General features: G+C 45.3%; 1 protein-coding gene across 1 annotated transcript in view; it reads left to right on the forward strand.

Moving 5' to 3' along the window:
• The window catches only part of dcp1a (decapping mRNA 1A), a 33,957-nt gene that overhangs the window by 16,397 nt on the left and 2,904 nt on the right, over nt 1-14,656 (forward strand). Inside the window, exons 4-9 of the mRNA XM_031901265.1 lie at nt 2,716-2,782; nt 7,902-8,025; nt 9,974-10,081; nt 11,583-12,224; nt 13,881-13,946; nt 14,270-14,455. Coding sequence (XP_031757125.1) covers nt 2,716-2,782; nt 7,902-8,025; nt 9,974-10,081; nt 11,583-12,224; nt 13,881-13,946; nt 14,270-14,455 — 1,193 coding nt within the window. The remainder of the gene's footprint in view (nt 1-2,715; nt 2,783-7,901; nt 8,026-9,973; nt 10,082-11,582; nt 12,225-13,880; nt 13,947-14,269; nt 14,456-14,656) is intronic.

Genomic DNA, 14,656 nt, shown 5'->3' on the forward strand with positions numbered 1-14,656 from the left:
ACCCCCGGGATACAGTGAGAGGGTAGGTAGGTAGCTCTAGTCTGGCCAAACACAGGGGCTAATTACTGACCTTTTATTTTTACATTTACTGCCTGGAGTGAGCTTTATCTGGTCAGAATGGGAGGGATCACCAACATGACAGCCCCTACCCATGTGTATAAATACAAATATACAGAGAAGGAATGTTCTGGGCACACAATAAGCTGTACCCCCATACTGTACTGTCTAAGGGAAACACTATGGCACCTCCTACCCATATGTATAAATACAAATATACAGAGAGGGAATGTTCTGGGCACACAATAAGCTGTACCCCCATACTGTACTGTCTAAGGGAAACACTATGGCACCCCCTACCCATATGTATAAATACAAATATACAGAGAAGGAATGTTCTGGGCACACAATAAGCTGTACCCCCATACTGTACTGTCTAAGGGAAACACTATGGCACCTCCTACCCATATGTATAAATACAAATATACAGAGAGGGAATGTTCTGGGCACACAATAAGCTGCAACCCCATACTGTACTGTCTAAGGGAAACACTATGGCACCTCCTACCCATATGTATAAATACAAATATACAGAGAAGGAATGTTCTGGGCACACAATAAGCTGTACCCCCATACTGTACTGTCTAAGGGAAACACTATGGCACCTCCCTACCCATATGTATAAATACAAATATACAGAGAAGGAATGTTCTGGGCACACAATAAGCTGTACCCCCATACTGTACTGTCTAAGGGAAACACTGTGGCACCCCCTACCCATATGTATAAATACAAATATACAGAGAAGGAATGTTCTGGGCACACAATAAGCTGTACCCCCATACTGTACTGTCTAAGGGAAACACTATGGCACCTCCTACCCATATGTATAAATACAAATATACAGAGAAGGAATGTTCTGGGCACACAATAAGCTCCTTGACTCCTTCCTATTTAGACCTGGTAGGACACGGCTTGCCTATATTTACTTTCTGGTAACCAAGTCATTGGGGCCCCATTGGAGCGGTCGGCAGATGATTTAGCAGAATATAAGAGATAAAAATAGAATATCTTTCCGCCTAGACATCCTGTCCATAGAAGCATTCCCTCTACTTATCTCTTTATCTGGTGTCTGGAAATCCCTTCACTTTAATCCCGGTATCCAAGTGATAAATACCGCCTTACCCCCGTCTTAAAGCGATACTGGCACCGCACAATTATAATTATACCAATTATTTCCCTATGGAACCTTTAAAGGGAAGGGTTCACCTATAAGGTAACTTTTAGTATGTTATAGAATGGCCAATTCTAAGCAACTTTTCAATTAGTCTTTTATTATAGTTTTTTAATTATTTCCCTTCTTCTGACTCTTTCCAGCTTTCAAATGGGGGTCACTGACCCCGGCAGCCAAACCCTATTGCTCTGTGAGGCTCCAGTTTTATTGTTATTGTTACTTTTTATTCCTTATCTTTCTATTCAGCCCCTCCACTATTCATATATCAGTCTCACATTCAAACCACTCCCTAGTTGCTAAGGTAATTAGGACCCTAGCAACCAGATAGCTGCTGAAACTCCAAACTGCAGAGCTGCTGAACAAAAAGTGAAATAATTAAAAAACTACAAATAATAAAAAAATGAAGACCAATTGCAAATTGTCTCAGAATATCACTCTCTACATCCTACTAAAAGCTAACAGAAAGGTGTCCAGTTGTTTTCTGTTGGCCATACCCTGCCAGATCCCCTTGTTTGGATTTTTTGCCACAGTGCGGATGTAGCCTGAGATTGTTTACCTGTATGTTGGGCCAAATTGGGCTGGTTATTGTAAATAAAGGCAACATAACCATTTGGTGTTCAAGTGATTCAAGTAACTTTCATCACTGGTGATGTTGCCTATAGCAACCAATCAGCAATTAGATTTCAATGGTCACCTACAAGTTAGAAAACAAAAGCAAAGATCTGATTGGTTGCTTTGGTGATGTTTGTCTCCAATGTAATAAATACCCCCCCAAGTGTATTGGCAGCAACCATGGGTGGCAGGACCCTGCGCCCTAGAGCTGTAAGTGGGCAAAGAGGAGTGGGGACGCTGGGGGTAACCATGAATATAAAGGGGGGGGGGGAATGGAGGGCAATGATGATTGTGGGGAATGATCCATCAGAAAATATTTTTTCTAGGTCTTAAGTTGCCCTTTAAAGGCAAACTGTTGTATATGTATGTATATCTTTATTTATAAAGCGCTACTTATGTACCCAGCGCTGTAGAATACATTAATACAAACAGGGGGTTAATAAGATAATAATAGATAAATACACAGTATAACAATAAATACAAATAAATAAAAGATATAGTTGCAATAAGTTAAGAGTGGAAGGCACAAGAGGATGGAGGTCCCTGCCCCATAGAGCTTACACTCTATATATTGCATATGGGAAATTGAGGCTGGGGCAGTTTGGCAGTAGCCCCCACATCCCCTAACAGCTGGCGTCTGTTTCCCAGCTCCTTTTTCTGTTTACTCTGCGTTGCCCCTATCAGTGCTGTTGCTGAACAAAGGGCAAATAAACATTAAATAGCGACTTATTGCTGCGCTTGGGACGAGGAGCTCGTTAACACCGTGTTGCTGCTAAATATCATTTGCTTGGGGAGGGGGGGCTAAAACACACATTGTGTCACAACTCGCAGCCCATTTATCTTCTCCTGTATTTGCTCTTTCTCCGTTTCAGTGGCCATTTACAGCATCTGGTTTTATGACAAGATCGACTGCCAGCGGATAGCAAAACTGATGACGCAGTGAGTATCATAGCAAAGCCTCTTATGTGAGTATGGGCAGAGGTCATATCCCTGTAAGTACCGGCTGTGCCGCGGCACCGGCACTAGGGGGGGGCCCTATAGCTCCCACAATCCCGCTGTATGTGAATGCTGGGGGTCTAGTTTGTAGATATAGGTATATATATATATATATATATATATATATATATATATATATATATATGTATGTATAGGTATATTGGTATATTGGTCACAGAGCATTCAGCTTTGGACCTGTGGGTATTGGGGATCAGGAGCTAATGCTCCCCCTGCACCATAGTGGCCCAATATGGGGCAGATCCACTGGCAAGGGGTTGGTCACCTTTGCGTTAACATTTGGTATGATGTAGAGAGTGATATTCTGAGGCAATTTGCAATTGGTCTTCGTTTTTTATTATTTGTAGTTTTTTAGTTATTTCATTTTCAGTTCAGGAGCTCTGCAGTTTGGAGTTTCAGCAGCTGTTTGGTTGCTAGGGTCCAAGTTACCTTGGCAACCAGGGAGTGGTTTGCATGAGAGACTGGTTTATGAATAGGAGAGGGGCTGAGTAGAAAAGAAAGTTAGAAAAAGTAACAATAGTTCAGCAGCTCTCCAGCTTGGAGTTTCAGCAGCTATCTGGTTGCTAGGGTCCAAATGACCTTAGTAACCAGGGAGCAGTTTAAATGAGAGACTGGAATATAAATAGGAGAGAGGGACTGAATAGAAAAATAGGTTATAAAATGTTAACAATAAAACTGGAGCCTCACAGAGCAATAGGGTTTGGCTGCCGGGGTCAGTGACCCCCATTTGAAAGCTGCAAAGAGCTAGAAGAAAAAGGCAAATAATTCAGAAACTAACATAAATTATGAAGACCAATTGAAAATTTGCTTAGAATTGGCCATTCTATAACATAATAAAAGTTAACGTAAAGGTGAACCACCCCTTTACCCCCTAATCCCTAGTATGAGCTTGCAATCTCTCAGACAGGGGGCTTCATGGTCACACTGGGCAATTTCAGCTGCTGATATTAGTCCTTTAGACTGATTCGGTTGCTTATCTGCCCATGTATGGGCCAGAAATTGGCCAGATCTCAATTGGGCAGGTTTGATTTTCCTGTTGAATCGGGGACTGCATAGGCCTAATGCCCCGCCATTTTAATTCAGTTGTTTGGCCCTAGGGCCAGACGGTCAAATTAGCCCGATATGAGTTTGCTCATAGCCTGTACAGAGAGATACCATAAAACTATGGCACATAGGGATTCCCCTGTACTAAGCACAATTCAGCAGGAACAGCCCCCTAAGTTTGCCCATAGCCTGTACAGAGAGATACCATAAAACTATGGCACATAGGGATTCCCCTGTACTAAGCACAATTCAGCAGGAACAGCCCCCTAAGTTTGCCCATAGCCTGTACAGAGAGATACCATAAAACTATGGCACATAGGGATTCCCCTGTACTAAGCACAATTCAGCAGGAACAGCCCCTAAGTTTGCCCATAGCCTGTACAGAGAGATACCATAAAACTATGGCACATAGGGATTCCCCTGTACTAAGCACAATTCAGCAGGAACAGCCCCTAAGTTTGCCCATAGCCTGTACAGAGAGATACCATAAAACTATGGCACATAGGGATTCCCCTGTACTAAGCACAATTCAGCAGGAACAGCCCCCTAAGTTTGCTCATAGCCTGTACAGAGAGATACCATAAAACTATGGCACATAGGGATTCCCCTGTACTAAGCACAATTCAGCAGGAACAGCCCCCTAAGTTTGCTCATAGCCTGTACAGAGAGATACCATAAAACTATGGCACATAGGGATTCCCCTGTACTAAGCACAATTCAGCAGGAACAGCCCCCTAAGTTTGCTCATAGCCTGTACAGAGAGATACCATAAAACTATGGCACATAGGGATTCCCCTGTACTAAGCACAATTCAGCAGGAACAGCCCCCTAAGTTTGCTCATAGCCTGTACAGAGAGATACCATAAAACTATGGCACATAGGGATTCCCCTGTACTAAGCACAATTCAGCAGGAACAGCCCCCTAAGTTTGCTCATAGCCTGTACAGAGAGATACCATAAAACTATGGCACATAGGGATTCCCCTGTACTAAGCACAATTCAGCAGGAACAGCCCCCTAAGTTTGCCCATAGCCTGTACAGAGAGATACCATAAAACTATGGCACATAGGGATTCCCCTGTACTAAGCACAATTCAGCAGGAACAGCCCCCTAAGTTTGCCCATAGCCTGTACAGAGAGATACCATAAAACTATGGCACATAGGGATTCCCCTTGACTGGCACTACAGTTTGCTGGTGCTTGAGTCAGTGAATATATTTGGCGCCTTTGCAAGTAGATTTATACAAAAGAGAAGATGTGCGGCGCTGTTGGAGCCCTGCAGCACAAGTATCTTCATTGCCTGCTGCCTCTGCCCGGGCCGCTACTTGGAGGCATTTTGGGCTCTATAAATATTTACCACAGACAAAAATGTCTTTGTGCAGCCGACAGATTTTATGGGACTATACACAGGATTCTCCATTTTAGTACTAAGAGCATCGACTTGGCCTCTTAATCACATTGATTGGGCAAATGCCACGTCATTATTTTAAAAATGATATAGAAGTCCGTTCTTCTCTGGGTCTGTTCATTTGCTGGCTTCTGCTACATTGTTTCATGAGGGAGTATAAGCAGTGCAGGGAAGGGAAAGGGACAGACACAGTGACAGTTACACATAACTATAAACCCAGTGAGAATGAGGAATGAATGGATATTGGGGAGTTGTATCAGCAGTCAGAACCAGCAGTGCAGGGAAGGGAAAGGGACAGACACAGTGACAGTTACACATAACTATAAACCCAGTGAGAATGAGGAATGAATGGGTATTGGGGAGTTGTATCAGGAGTCGGAACCAGCAGTGCAGGAAAGGGACAGACACAGTGACAGTTACACATAACTATAAACCCAGTGAGAATGAGGAATGAATGGATATTGGGGAGTTGTATCAGGAGTCAGAACCAGCAGTGCAGGGAAGGGAAAGGGACAGACACAGTGACAGTTACACATAACTATAAACCCAGTGAGAATGAGGGATGAATGGATATTGGGGAGTTGTATCAGGAGTCAGAACCAGCAGTGCAGAGAAGGGAAAGGGACAGACACAGTGACAGTTACACATAACTATAAACCCAGTGAGAATGAGGAATGAATGGGTATTGGGGAGTTGTATCAGGAGTCAGAACCAGCAGTGCAGAGAAGGGAAAGGGACAGACACAGTGACAGTTACACATAACTATAAACCCAGTGAGAATGAGGGATGAATGGATATTGGGGAGTTGTATCAGGAGTCAGAACCAGCAGTGCAGGGAAGGGAAAGGGACAGACACAGTGACAGTTACACATAACTATAAACCCAGTGAGAATGAGGAATGAATGGATATTGGGGAGTTGTATCAGGAGTCAGAACCAGCAGTGCAGGGAAGGGAAAGGGACAGACACAGTGACAGTTACACATAACTATAAACCCAGTGAGAATGAGGAATGAATGGGTATTGGGGAGTTGTATCAGGAGTCAGAACCAGCAGTGCAGAGAAGGGAAAGGGACAGACACAGTGACAGTTACACATAACTATAAACCCAGTGAGAATGAGGGATGAATGGATATTGGGGAGTTGTATCAGGAGTCAGAACCAGCAGTGCAGAGAAGGGAAAGGGACAGACACAGTGACAGTTACACATAACTATAAACCCAGTGAGAATGAGGGATGAATGGATATTGGGGAGTTGTATCAGGAGTCAGAACCAGCAGTGCAGAGAAGGGAAAGGGACAGACACAGTGACAGTTACACATAACTATAAACCCAGTGAGAATGAGGAATGCATTGGTTTGGCTCAGCACTTGGGAGGCCAAACAGTATCTGCTGCTCGGGCTGTGAGTGCTACTCAGCTCTGCCTGATGGGGGAGTCAGTGAGCAGATCACACACGTATAGTGAATGCCCCGGGCAAGGAGCCATGATAGTATCAGGCAACATAGCTCTCTCTCTCTTGCTGCACACACTATGAGCCCAGAAGGTGAAGTTGCCCCAAAGCCCAATAATCTTTAGAAGGAAACTCTGCAGAACCGAGTCTCCCCGGCAGGACCACTGGCTGCAGAGTGATTGGCACTTGGAGAAATGGTTTGGATGGCACCTCCTGGCATTGCCCTCAGCCATTCCACACAAGCCTACAGAGACAGGGGCCGGCTCCATGGCCGCTCTGCGCACAGAAAAGCTTGTTTTGTTCATTACTGGGGCTTTTTATAAAGAGGATTATAGGGAAATATGAATATAAGCTTCACTCGGCACCAACATTTCTAGATTTTTTGCTCGGAAAAGATTTATGAGGCACAGCGGGCACAGGAGCGAGGGGGTCATTCGGGGATACTGTGCGCTTCATCTTGAGAAATGTTCTGTGGATGAGAAATGCTTGGGATTTCCATAGGAAGTTTTCTGGGGGCGGGGTTTGTGCTGGGGAAGCGGCTCCTCCCATGTGGGACAATTGGGGGTTTCCGGAAAGAACTGACATCAAACTCATCCCATTATAGAGAGAGGGAAACATAATCGGGAAATACACTAAAGGGCCAAAAGTATGGGCACACCTGCCCCCTAACACCTCATTTCCGGAGCTGGGGGGTTAATATGAAGTTGCCCCTCCCATTGCTGCTATAACTGCCCCTGCCCTTCTGGGAAGGTTCCCACTAGATGGTGGAACAGTGTTGCTGGGAGTTGCTCCCATTCAGCCACAAGGGCATTAGTGAGGTTGGGCAGTGATGTTGGGGGTCAGGCTCACAGTCGGGGTTCCATCCCACAGGGGGTCAGTTGGGTTGGGGGTCAGGGCTCAGTCAGGTTCTTCCCATCTCAGCAAACCCATTCTGTACCTGGCTCTGTGCATGGGGGCATTATTGTGCTGAAACAGGGAAGGGCCCCCCCAAACAGAGTAGGGAGTACGTACTTGCCAGGAATTTCATTGTACCCCGTTTAAGGTTCTACTGGCACCAGGTTCAGACCTGTATGTACCTGCTATAGATTTTGTGCCTCGGAGCAACAGAAACATCCCATTTACTGTTTCTGTGCTTCCCTTCTAGAGTGGTCCAGCAGGAATCGGAAAGAGCAAAGACCTGGAAGAATCCCAGTGCTGTGAATGGCTGCACGGACCGACCCATAGACATTCTGGAGATGCTCAGCAAGGCCAAGAATGAATATGAACAGGTAGACTTGGCGAGGATGTAAATACCCTGGGTGTTAAGGTGCCCACACAAGCAGGCATTGACTCCGATATTCTTTAGTCCCCAACCTGATTTCTGAGTCGGCCAGAGACCCCCAGCCCTTAGGAAGTGGATCTGCGTGGGCCCTGCATGGGATCTGACCATTGGCCAGAGGGCCAAACCTCTAAATCTGCAAGATTTAGCCCAAAATGTCATTGTCCAAATCAGGCAAAGATGATTATTAATGTATTGATAAAGCTCCTCTCAGTACTATGGCGCTGTACGGTAGAAGGGTGGGTACATCGAACTGATAAGATATACAAGGGGCTCTGCTCAGCAGACATTACAGTCTGAAAATCCATGTTTTAGGCAACCATTCCATTCATGTGTGGACAGCTCCTAACAGAGTCCTATGGAGGTTAGAGTGTGAGTTCTTAGGGTAAGCACCCGGGGAAACAATGTACACTGGTTATTTATCCTATTCACACCATGCCCATTAAAAGGCACTGAGGGGCAACACAGGGCACGGCCAGTGAAAGTGCACTCGCACGTAATAATGAGAAGCCCGAGAGAGGGGAGGGGCTTATTTAGGTACCGCGTGCCAGATGGATCAGGAAATAATCCTGTTGAGCTGCCCACACGGGGTTTGGCACCGTGTCAGTGTGTTGTGCCCACTAAGGCACTGGGAGATTTATTAGGAACTGAGTGGCGTAATCTGCAGTCTTCCAAATACAGTGTAATCCCCCCCGGGGAGGGTATAGCCGCCCACACTGCTCTGTACCTGAGGGAATAACATTCATTTATTATGGTGTCTCATCCTGCCCCGTACTATACCCCTTATATCATCTCAAACTGCTCCGTAGGATCTGTGCCACTGTGACAGAATGCTCTGTTATACAGATAGCTAGAATCTCAGCCATAAAGCAGGGCAGGACTGCTGCTTACAATGGGGGGATCAGATAGGATCTGTGCCACTGTGACAGAATGCTCTGTTATACAGATAGCTAGAATCTCAGCCATAAAGCAGGGCAGGACTGCTGCTTACAATGGGGGGATCAGATAGGATCTGTGCCACTGTGACAGAATGCTCTGTTATACAGATAGCTAGAATCTCAGCCATAAAGCAGGGCAGGACTGCTGCTTACAATGGGGGGGGGGGGGGGGGGGGGGGATCAGATAGGATCTGTGCCACTGTGACAGAATGCTCTGTTATACAGATAGCTAGAATCTCAGCCATAAAGCAGGGCAGGACTGCTGCTTACAATGGGGGGGGGGGGGGGATCAGATAGGATCTGTGCCACTGTGACAGAATGCTCTGTTATACAGATAGCTAGAATCTCAGCCATAAAGCAGGGCAGGACTGCTGCTTACAATGGGGGGGATCAGATAGGATCTGTGCCACTGTGACAGAATGCTCTGTTATACAGATAGCTAGAATCTCAGCCATAAAGCAGGGCAGGACTGCTGCTTACAATGGGGGGATCAGATAGGATCTGTGCCACTGTGACAGAATGCTCTGTTATACAGATAGCTAGAATCTCAGCCATAAAGCAGGGCAGGACTGCTGCTTACAATGGGGGGATCAGATAGGATCTGTGCCACTGTGACAGAATGCTCTGTTATACAAATAGCTAGAATCTCGGCCATAAAGCAGGGCAGGACTGCTGCTTACAATGGGGGGATCAGATAGGATCTGTGCCACTGTGACAGAATGCTCTGTTATACAGATAGCTAGAATCTCAGCCATAAAGCAGGGCAGGACTGCTGCTTACAATGGGGGGATCAGATAGGATCTGTGCCACTGTGACAGAATGCTCTGTTATACAGATAGCTAGAATCTCGGCCATAAAGCAGGGCAGGACTGCTGCTTACAGGACACAGGACTCACAGAGGATGAATGAATTTGACACAGTTACAAAATGTCACTTAATCTTTGTTTTTCTCCTGTTTAGGGCCAGGGGCTGAATGACAGTGGGAATGGATCTTATTCTGAGAAGCCAAACTATAAAAAGGCGGACAGTTTGGAGGCCCCAGAAAACTCTGCTCCTGCACAAGAAAAGGTAAATCTGTGCCTCGTTACTGTTAGTTTACTGGGGGAAATGCTGCATAAACAGACTTGCCAGTGCCTACACACCCACTTTCAAACTTTCATTGTTTACTTATCCTTTAAAAATTGACGGCAAAATGTAATAGAGGCAGCAAGCAAATGGGCTGTTCCTGCTGAATAGAGAGTGATATTCTGAGACAATTTGCAATTGGTCTTCATTTTTTATTATTTGTAGTCTTTTAGTTATTTTATTTTTTGTTCAGCAGCTATCTGGTTGCTAGGGTCCAAATTACCTTAGCAACCAGGAAGTGGTTTGAATGAAAGACTGCTATATGAATAGGGGAGGGGCTAAATAGAAATATAAGGAATAAAACATAAAAGTAACAATAAAACTGGAGCCTCACAGAGCAATAGGGTTTGGCTGCCGGGGTCAGTGACCCCCATTTAAAAGCTGCAAAGAGGCAGAATAAGAAGGCAAATAATTAAAAACTATAACAAATAATGAAGACTAATTAAAAAGTTGCTTAAAGTTGGCCATTCTATAACATACTAAAAGTTAACTTCCCCTTTAATGTTAGTGTGGAGGTCACTGCCGCCCATCAGGAACCCTATTTTTAGTCTTGCGGGGAAACGAAGGGTTAAAGGGTGCTTTTAGTTGCTGTTCCCCGCAGGGCACAACCGGCTCTGTTTAATTAGAGGGCTGCATCCTGTGGCTGAGCTCGTTATCTAATTGTCCGTGATCTCCCTAAATGCGTTGCTGTCATTAGGCGGAAGTGCGGTACGGCCGTGCCTCGTACGCGGGCACAAAGGGCATTTAGCCTGGGGCAAAACAGATAACCCCAATATCTGCCATTCCCAGGTTAAACCTCTTACAATGTTCTGTGCATCTCTGTATTGCTGAGGTGTAACACTGCCCCCTAGTGGCGCTCAGCACTAATGCCTCTGATCTCCTGTGCTTTCAGGCCGTGCCTCGTATATGGGCACAAAGGGCATTTAGCTTGGGGCAGAACTGTGCCGATAACCCCAATATCTGCCACTCCCAGGTTACACCTCTCACAATGTTCTGTGCATCTCTGTATTGCTGAGGTGTAACACTGCCCCCTAGTGGCGCTCAGCACTAATGCCTCTGATCTCCTGTGCTTTCAGGCCGTGCCTCGTATATGGGCACAAAGGGCATTTAGCTTGGGGCAGAACTGTGCCGATAACCCCAATATCTGCCACTCCCAGGTTACACCTCTCACAATGTTCTGTGCATCTCTGTATTGCTGAGGTGTAACACTGCCCCCTAGTGGCGCTCAGCACTAATGCCTCTGATCTCCTGTGCTTTCAGGCCGTGCCTCGTATATGGGCACAAAGGGCATTTAGCTTGGGGCAGAACTGTGCCGATAACCCCAATATCTGCCACTCCCAGGTTACACCTCTCACAATGTTCTGTGCATCTCTGTATTGCTGAGGTGTAACACTGCCCCCTAGTGGCGCTCAGCACTAATGCCTCTGATCTCCTGTGCTTTCAGGCCGTACACAAACATCTCACAGTTGAAGAACTATTTGGAACCTCGGTAACGAAAGAGCAGCCGGCGGCCAATTGTTACCCCAGTTTGGAGCCAAGCGACAGGCGCCCCCAATTGTATGCCCCCGCCTCCTGCGAGCAGCCATCGCCAGTGGTGGTGAAGGCAGCTTGTGCTTCTTTCAATGCCGTTGCCAGTGACTTTAGCCACCCTGCGTGTGTGGCGCCCACAGTATTTGCCCAAGGCCCGGGCCAACGGCCGCCATCACAGGCAGTGGCAAACCTAATCAGTTTAAGCCCCAGTCTGGGTATAGCAACTGCCCCAGAAGGGCTGATAAGTGCCATTCAATCTGCCCCTGGGCAGGTCTCACCCCTCCTGAGCCAACCTGTACCAGAATGGCACCTCCTGCCCCCACTGGCACCAGTCAGCTCCAGCAGTGTTGTTAACTCTTCCCATTCCGGGGCTGATCTTCTCCACAAGCTGAAGCTGATTCCGCACACAGACCAGGTCCAAACGCAGCCCTTAAGCAAAGCCTCCATTGCCCCAAAATTCTCTTCTGCCCTGGGCCAGCTGGCTACACCCGAGAGCTTTAAAGGAGGCATAATGAAGCCTGTTCCAAGCACCGGCCTAGTTATGGCGCCTCTTCAGGTAACTCCAGGAATTACAGCTGTCTTTCTGCAACTTGTCCTTTAATTGTCTTTCCTGGGTGCCAATGAAATGTTTGGGGTCATTAGCACCAAATTAAGGGGCTGCACCAATATTGATCCTTTGTGAGAAAATACATTCTGCCTAAACTATTGATTAACAATGTAATTTGTTTTACTTTCATATTACTGAAATGTAACTTCACTAGCGATAGTGAGCTCTATATAAACAGCCCCCTTCCTTCACAGGGGTCAGTAAGAAATAACAAAAACCATAGATTTTATGTGATAAAAACCATGAGTAGAGAGAAGCACGAGCCCAGTTCACTGCACTCATATTGATCAAGGGGGAGTGCTGCCCCTTTATATGCACCCCAGTCAAAAAAAAAATATACATACGCAGTTTGGTCATTTCCCTATGGGACCAAACTGTAAATTATATCCTTATAAATGGTGTCTAGTGTATAAAACTTGAATATTATAATATAGTACCCCCTGTTGTAAAATATGAGAATATTAAAAGTCACCTCGGAGTTACATGACCTGTATAAAAGCACGAGGCCGAAGGCTTTGTTCCTTTATATGGTCATGTAACTCCTGTGACTTATAATATCCTTATATTGTACAATAGGGGGTACTTTATTCACTATATATTATAAGGAACTCCTCGGGGACTTATAATATCCCTATATGTTACAATAGGGGGTACTTTATTCACTATATATTATAAGGAACTCCTCGGGGGCTTATAATATCCCTATATGTTACAATAGGGGGCACTTTATTCACTATATATTATAAGGAACTCCTCGGGGGCTTATAATATCCCTATATGTTACAATAGGGGGCACTTTATTCACTATATATTATAAGGAACTCCTCGGGGACTTATAATATCCCTATATGTTACAATAGGGGGTACTTTATTCACTATATATTATAAGGAACTCCTCGGGGGCTTATAATATCCCTATATGTTACAATAGGGGGTACTTTATTCACTATATATTATAAGGAACCCCTCGGGGACTTATAATATCCCTATATGTTACAATAGGGGGCACTTTATTCACTATATATTATAAGGAACCCCTCGGGGGCTTATAATATCCCTATATGTTACAATAGGGGGCACTTTATTCACTATATATTATAAGGAACTCCTCGGGGGCTTATAATATCCCTATATGTTACAATAGGGGGCACTTTATTCACTATATATTATAAGGAACTCCTCGGGGGCTTATAATATCCCTATATGTTACAATAGGGGGCACTTTATTCACTATATATTATAAGGAACTCCTCGGGGGCTTATAATATCCCTATATGTTACAATAGGGGGCACTTTATTCACTATATATTATAAGGAACCCCTCGGGGGCTTATAATATCCCTATATGTTACAATAGGGGGCACTTTATTCACTATATATTATAAGGAACCCCTCGGGGACTTATAATATCCCTATATGTTACAATAGGGGGCACTTTATTCACTATATATTCCCATTTGCTCTCTTTTAAATGACTTTCAGTTAGACATTATGTCTAGGGGCCGCTATAGGACAGTTCAGTTAATACATGGGATTTTGCTGATCATGTGACTGGGGCAGATATACAGTTGATTCCTTCTTTCGCTCTCTCTCTCCCCCCCACAGAATGTACTTGACAAGAAAGAATGTGAGGTTCTTCCCCAGCCCAAGTGCTTACCCAAGGTGGTATCGGTAAGTGCCGTGCCCATTGGCTTCCATTTTATCTCAAGTTTGGTGTCTGTCAGGGCAAATTGCTGCCAACATGGAGGCAGCCTGGCACCGTTTCCATGCCTACTACTTTCAGAGCTGATTAAAAGGGGTTTCAGGCCATAGTGCGTTTCATTAATACTTTCATGCACGCCCTGTAACATTTCCCATGAAGCACTGCTGATCAACACACCCAGAAGCTTTTCCACATAGATTCCTGTTGGTGGGCCAGTCTGAGCCCTATAGGTTTTATACTTAGATGCAAGGGTAACTACACCTGTGGCTCATATCCTTCTTCTTATCCAAAGGCAACTCCATATGTAGCTCAAATGAGCACAGTTGGTCCCTCAGTCCTCATGTCGCCCAGTGTCTTCCATCAGTCGGTCCAAGAAGAAAAGGCCAGAATGTCGCCCATTGACTCAGCGCTGTCTGATCCTTCAAAGTTTGTCCTGAGTAGATCCCAGCTCCAAGAAACACTAATCCATCTCATAAAGGTAAGCTCTCTGCCAAAGCTGCAGTTATACAGGGAACTGAGTATCACTCATGTATTATAAGGGATACTGTACCCCCTACTGTAAATGATAAGGATATTAGCAGTCACTGAGGGGTTCTGTGCCCCCCATATAAAGGCACAAGGCTGCAGGCTGAGTTATACAGGGAACTCTGAGTATCACTCATGTATTATAAGGGATAAT

The sequence above is a fragment of the Xenopus tropicalis genome, chromosome 4 (genome assembly GCF_000004195.4).
Source record: "Xenopus tropicalis strain Nigerian chromosome 4, UCB_Xtro_10.0, whole genome shotgun sequence".
Taxonomy (NCBI): domain Eukaryota; kingdom Metazoa; phylum Chordata; class Amphibia; order Anura; family Pipidae; genus Xenopus; species Xenopus tropicalis.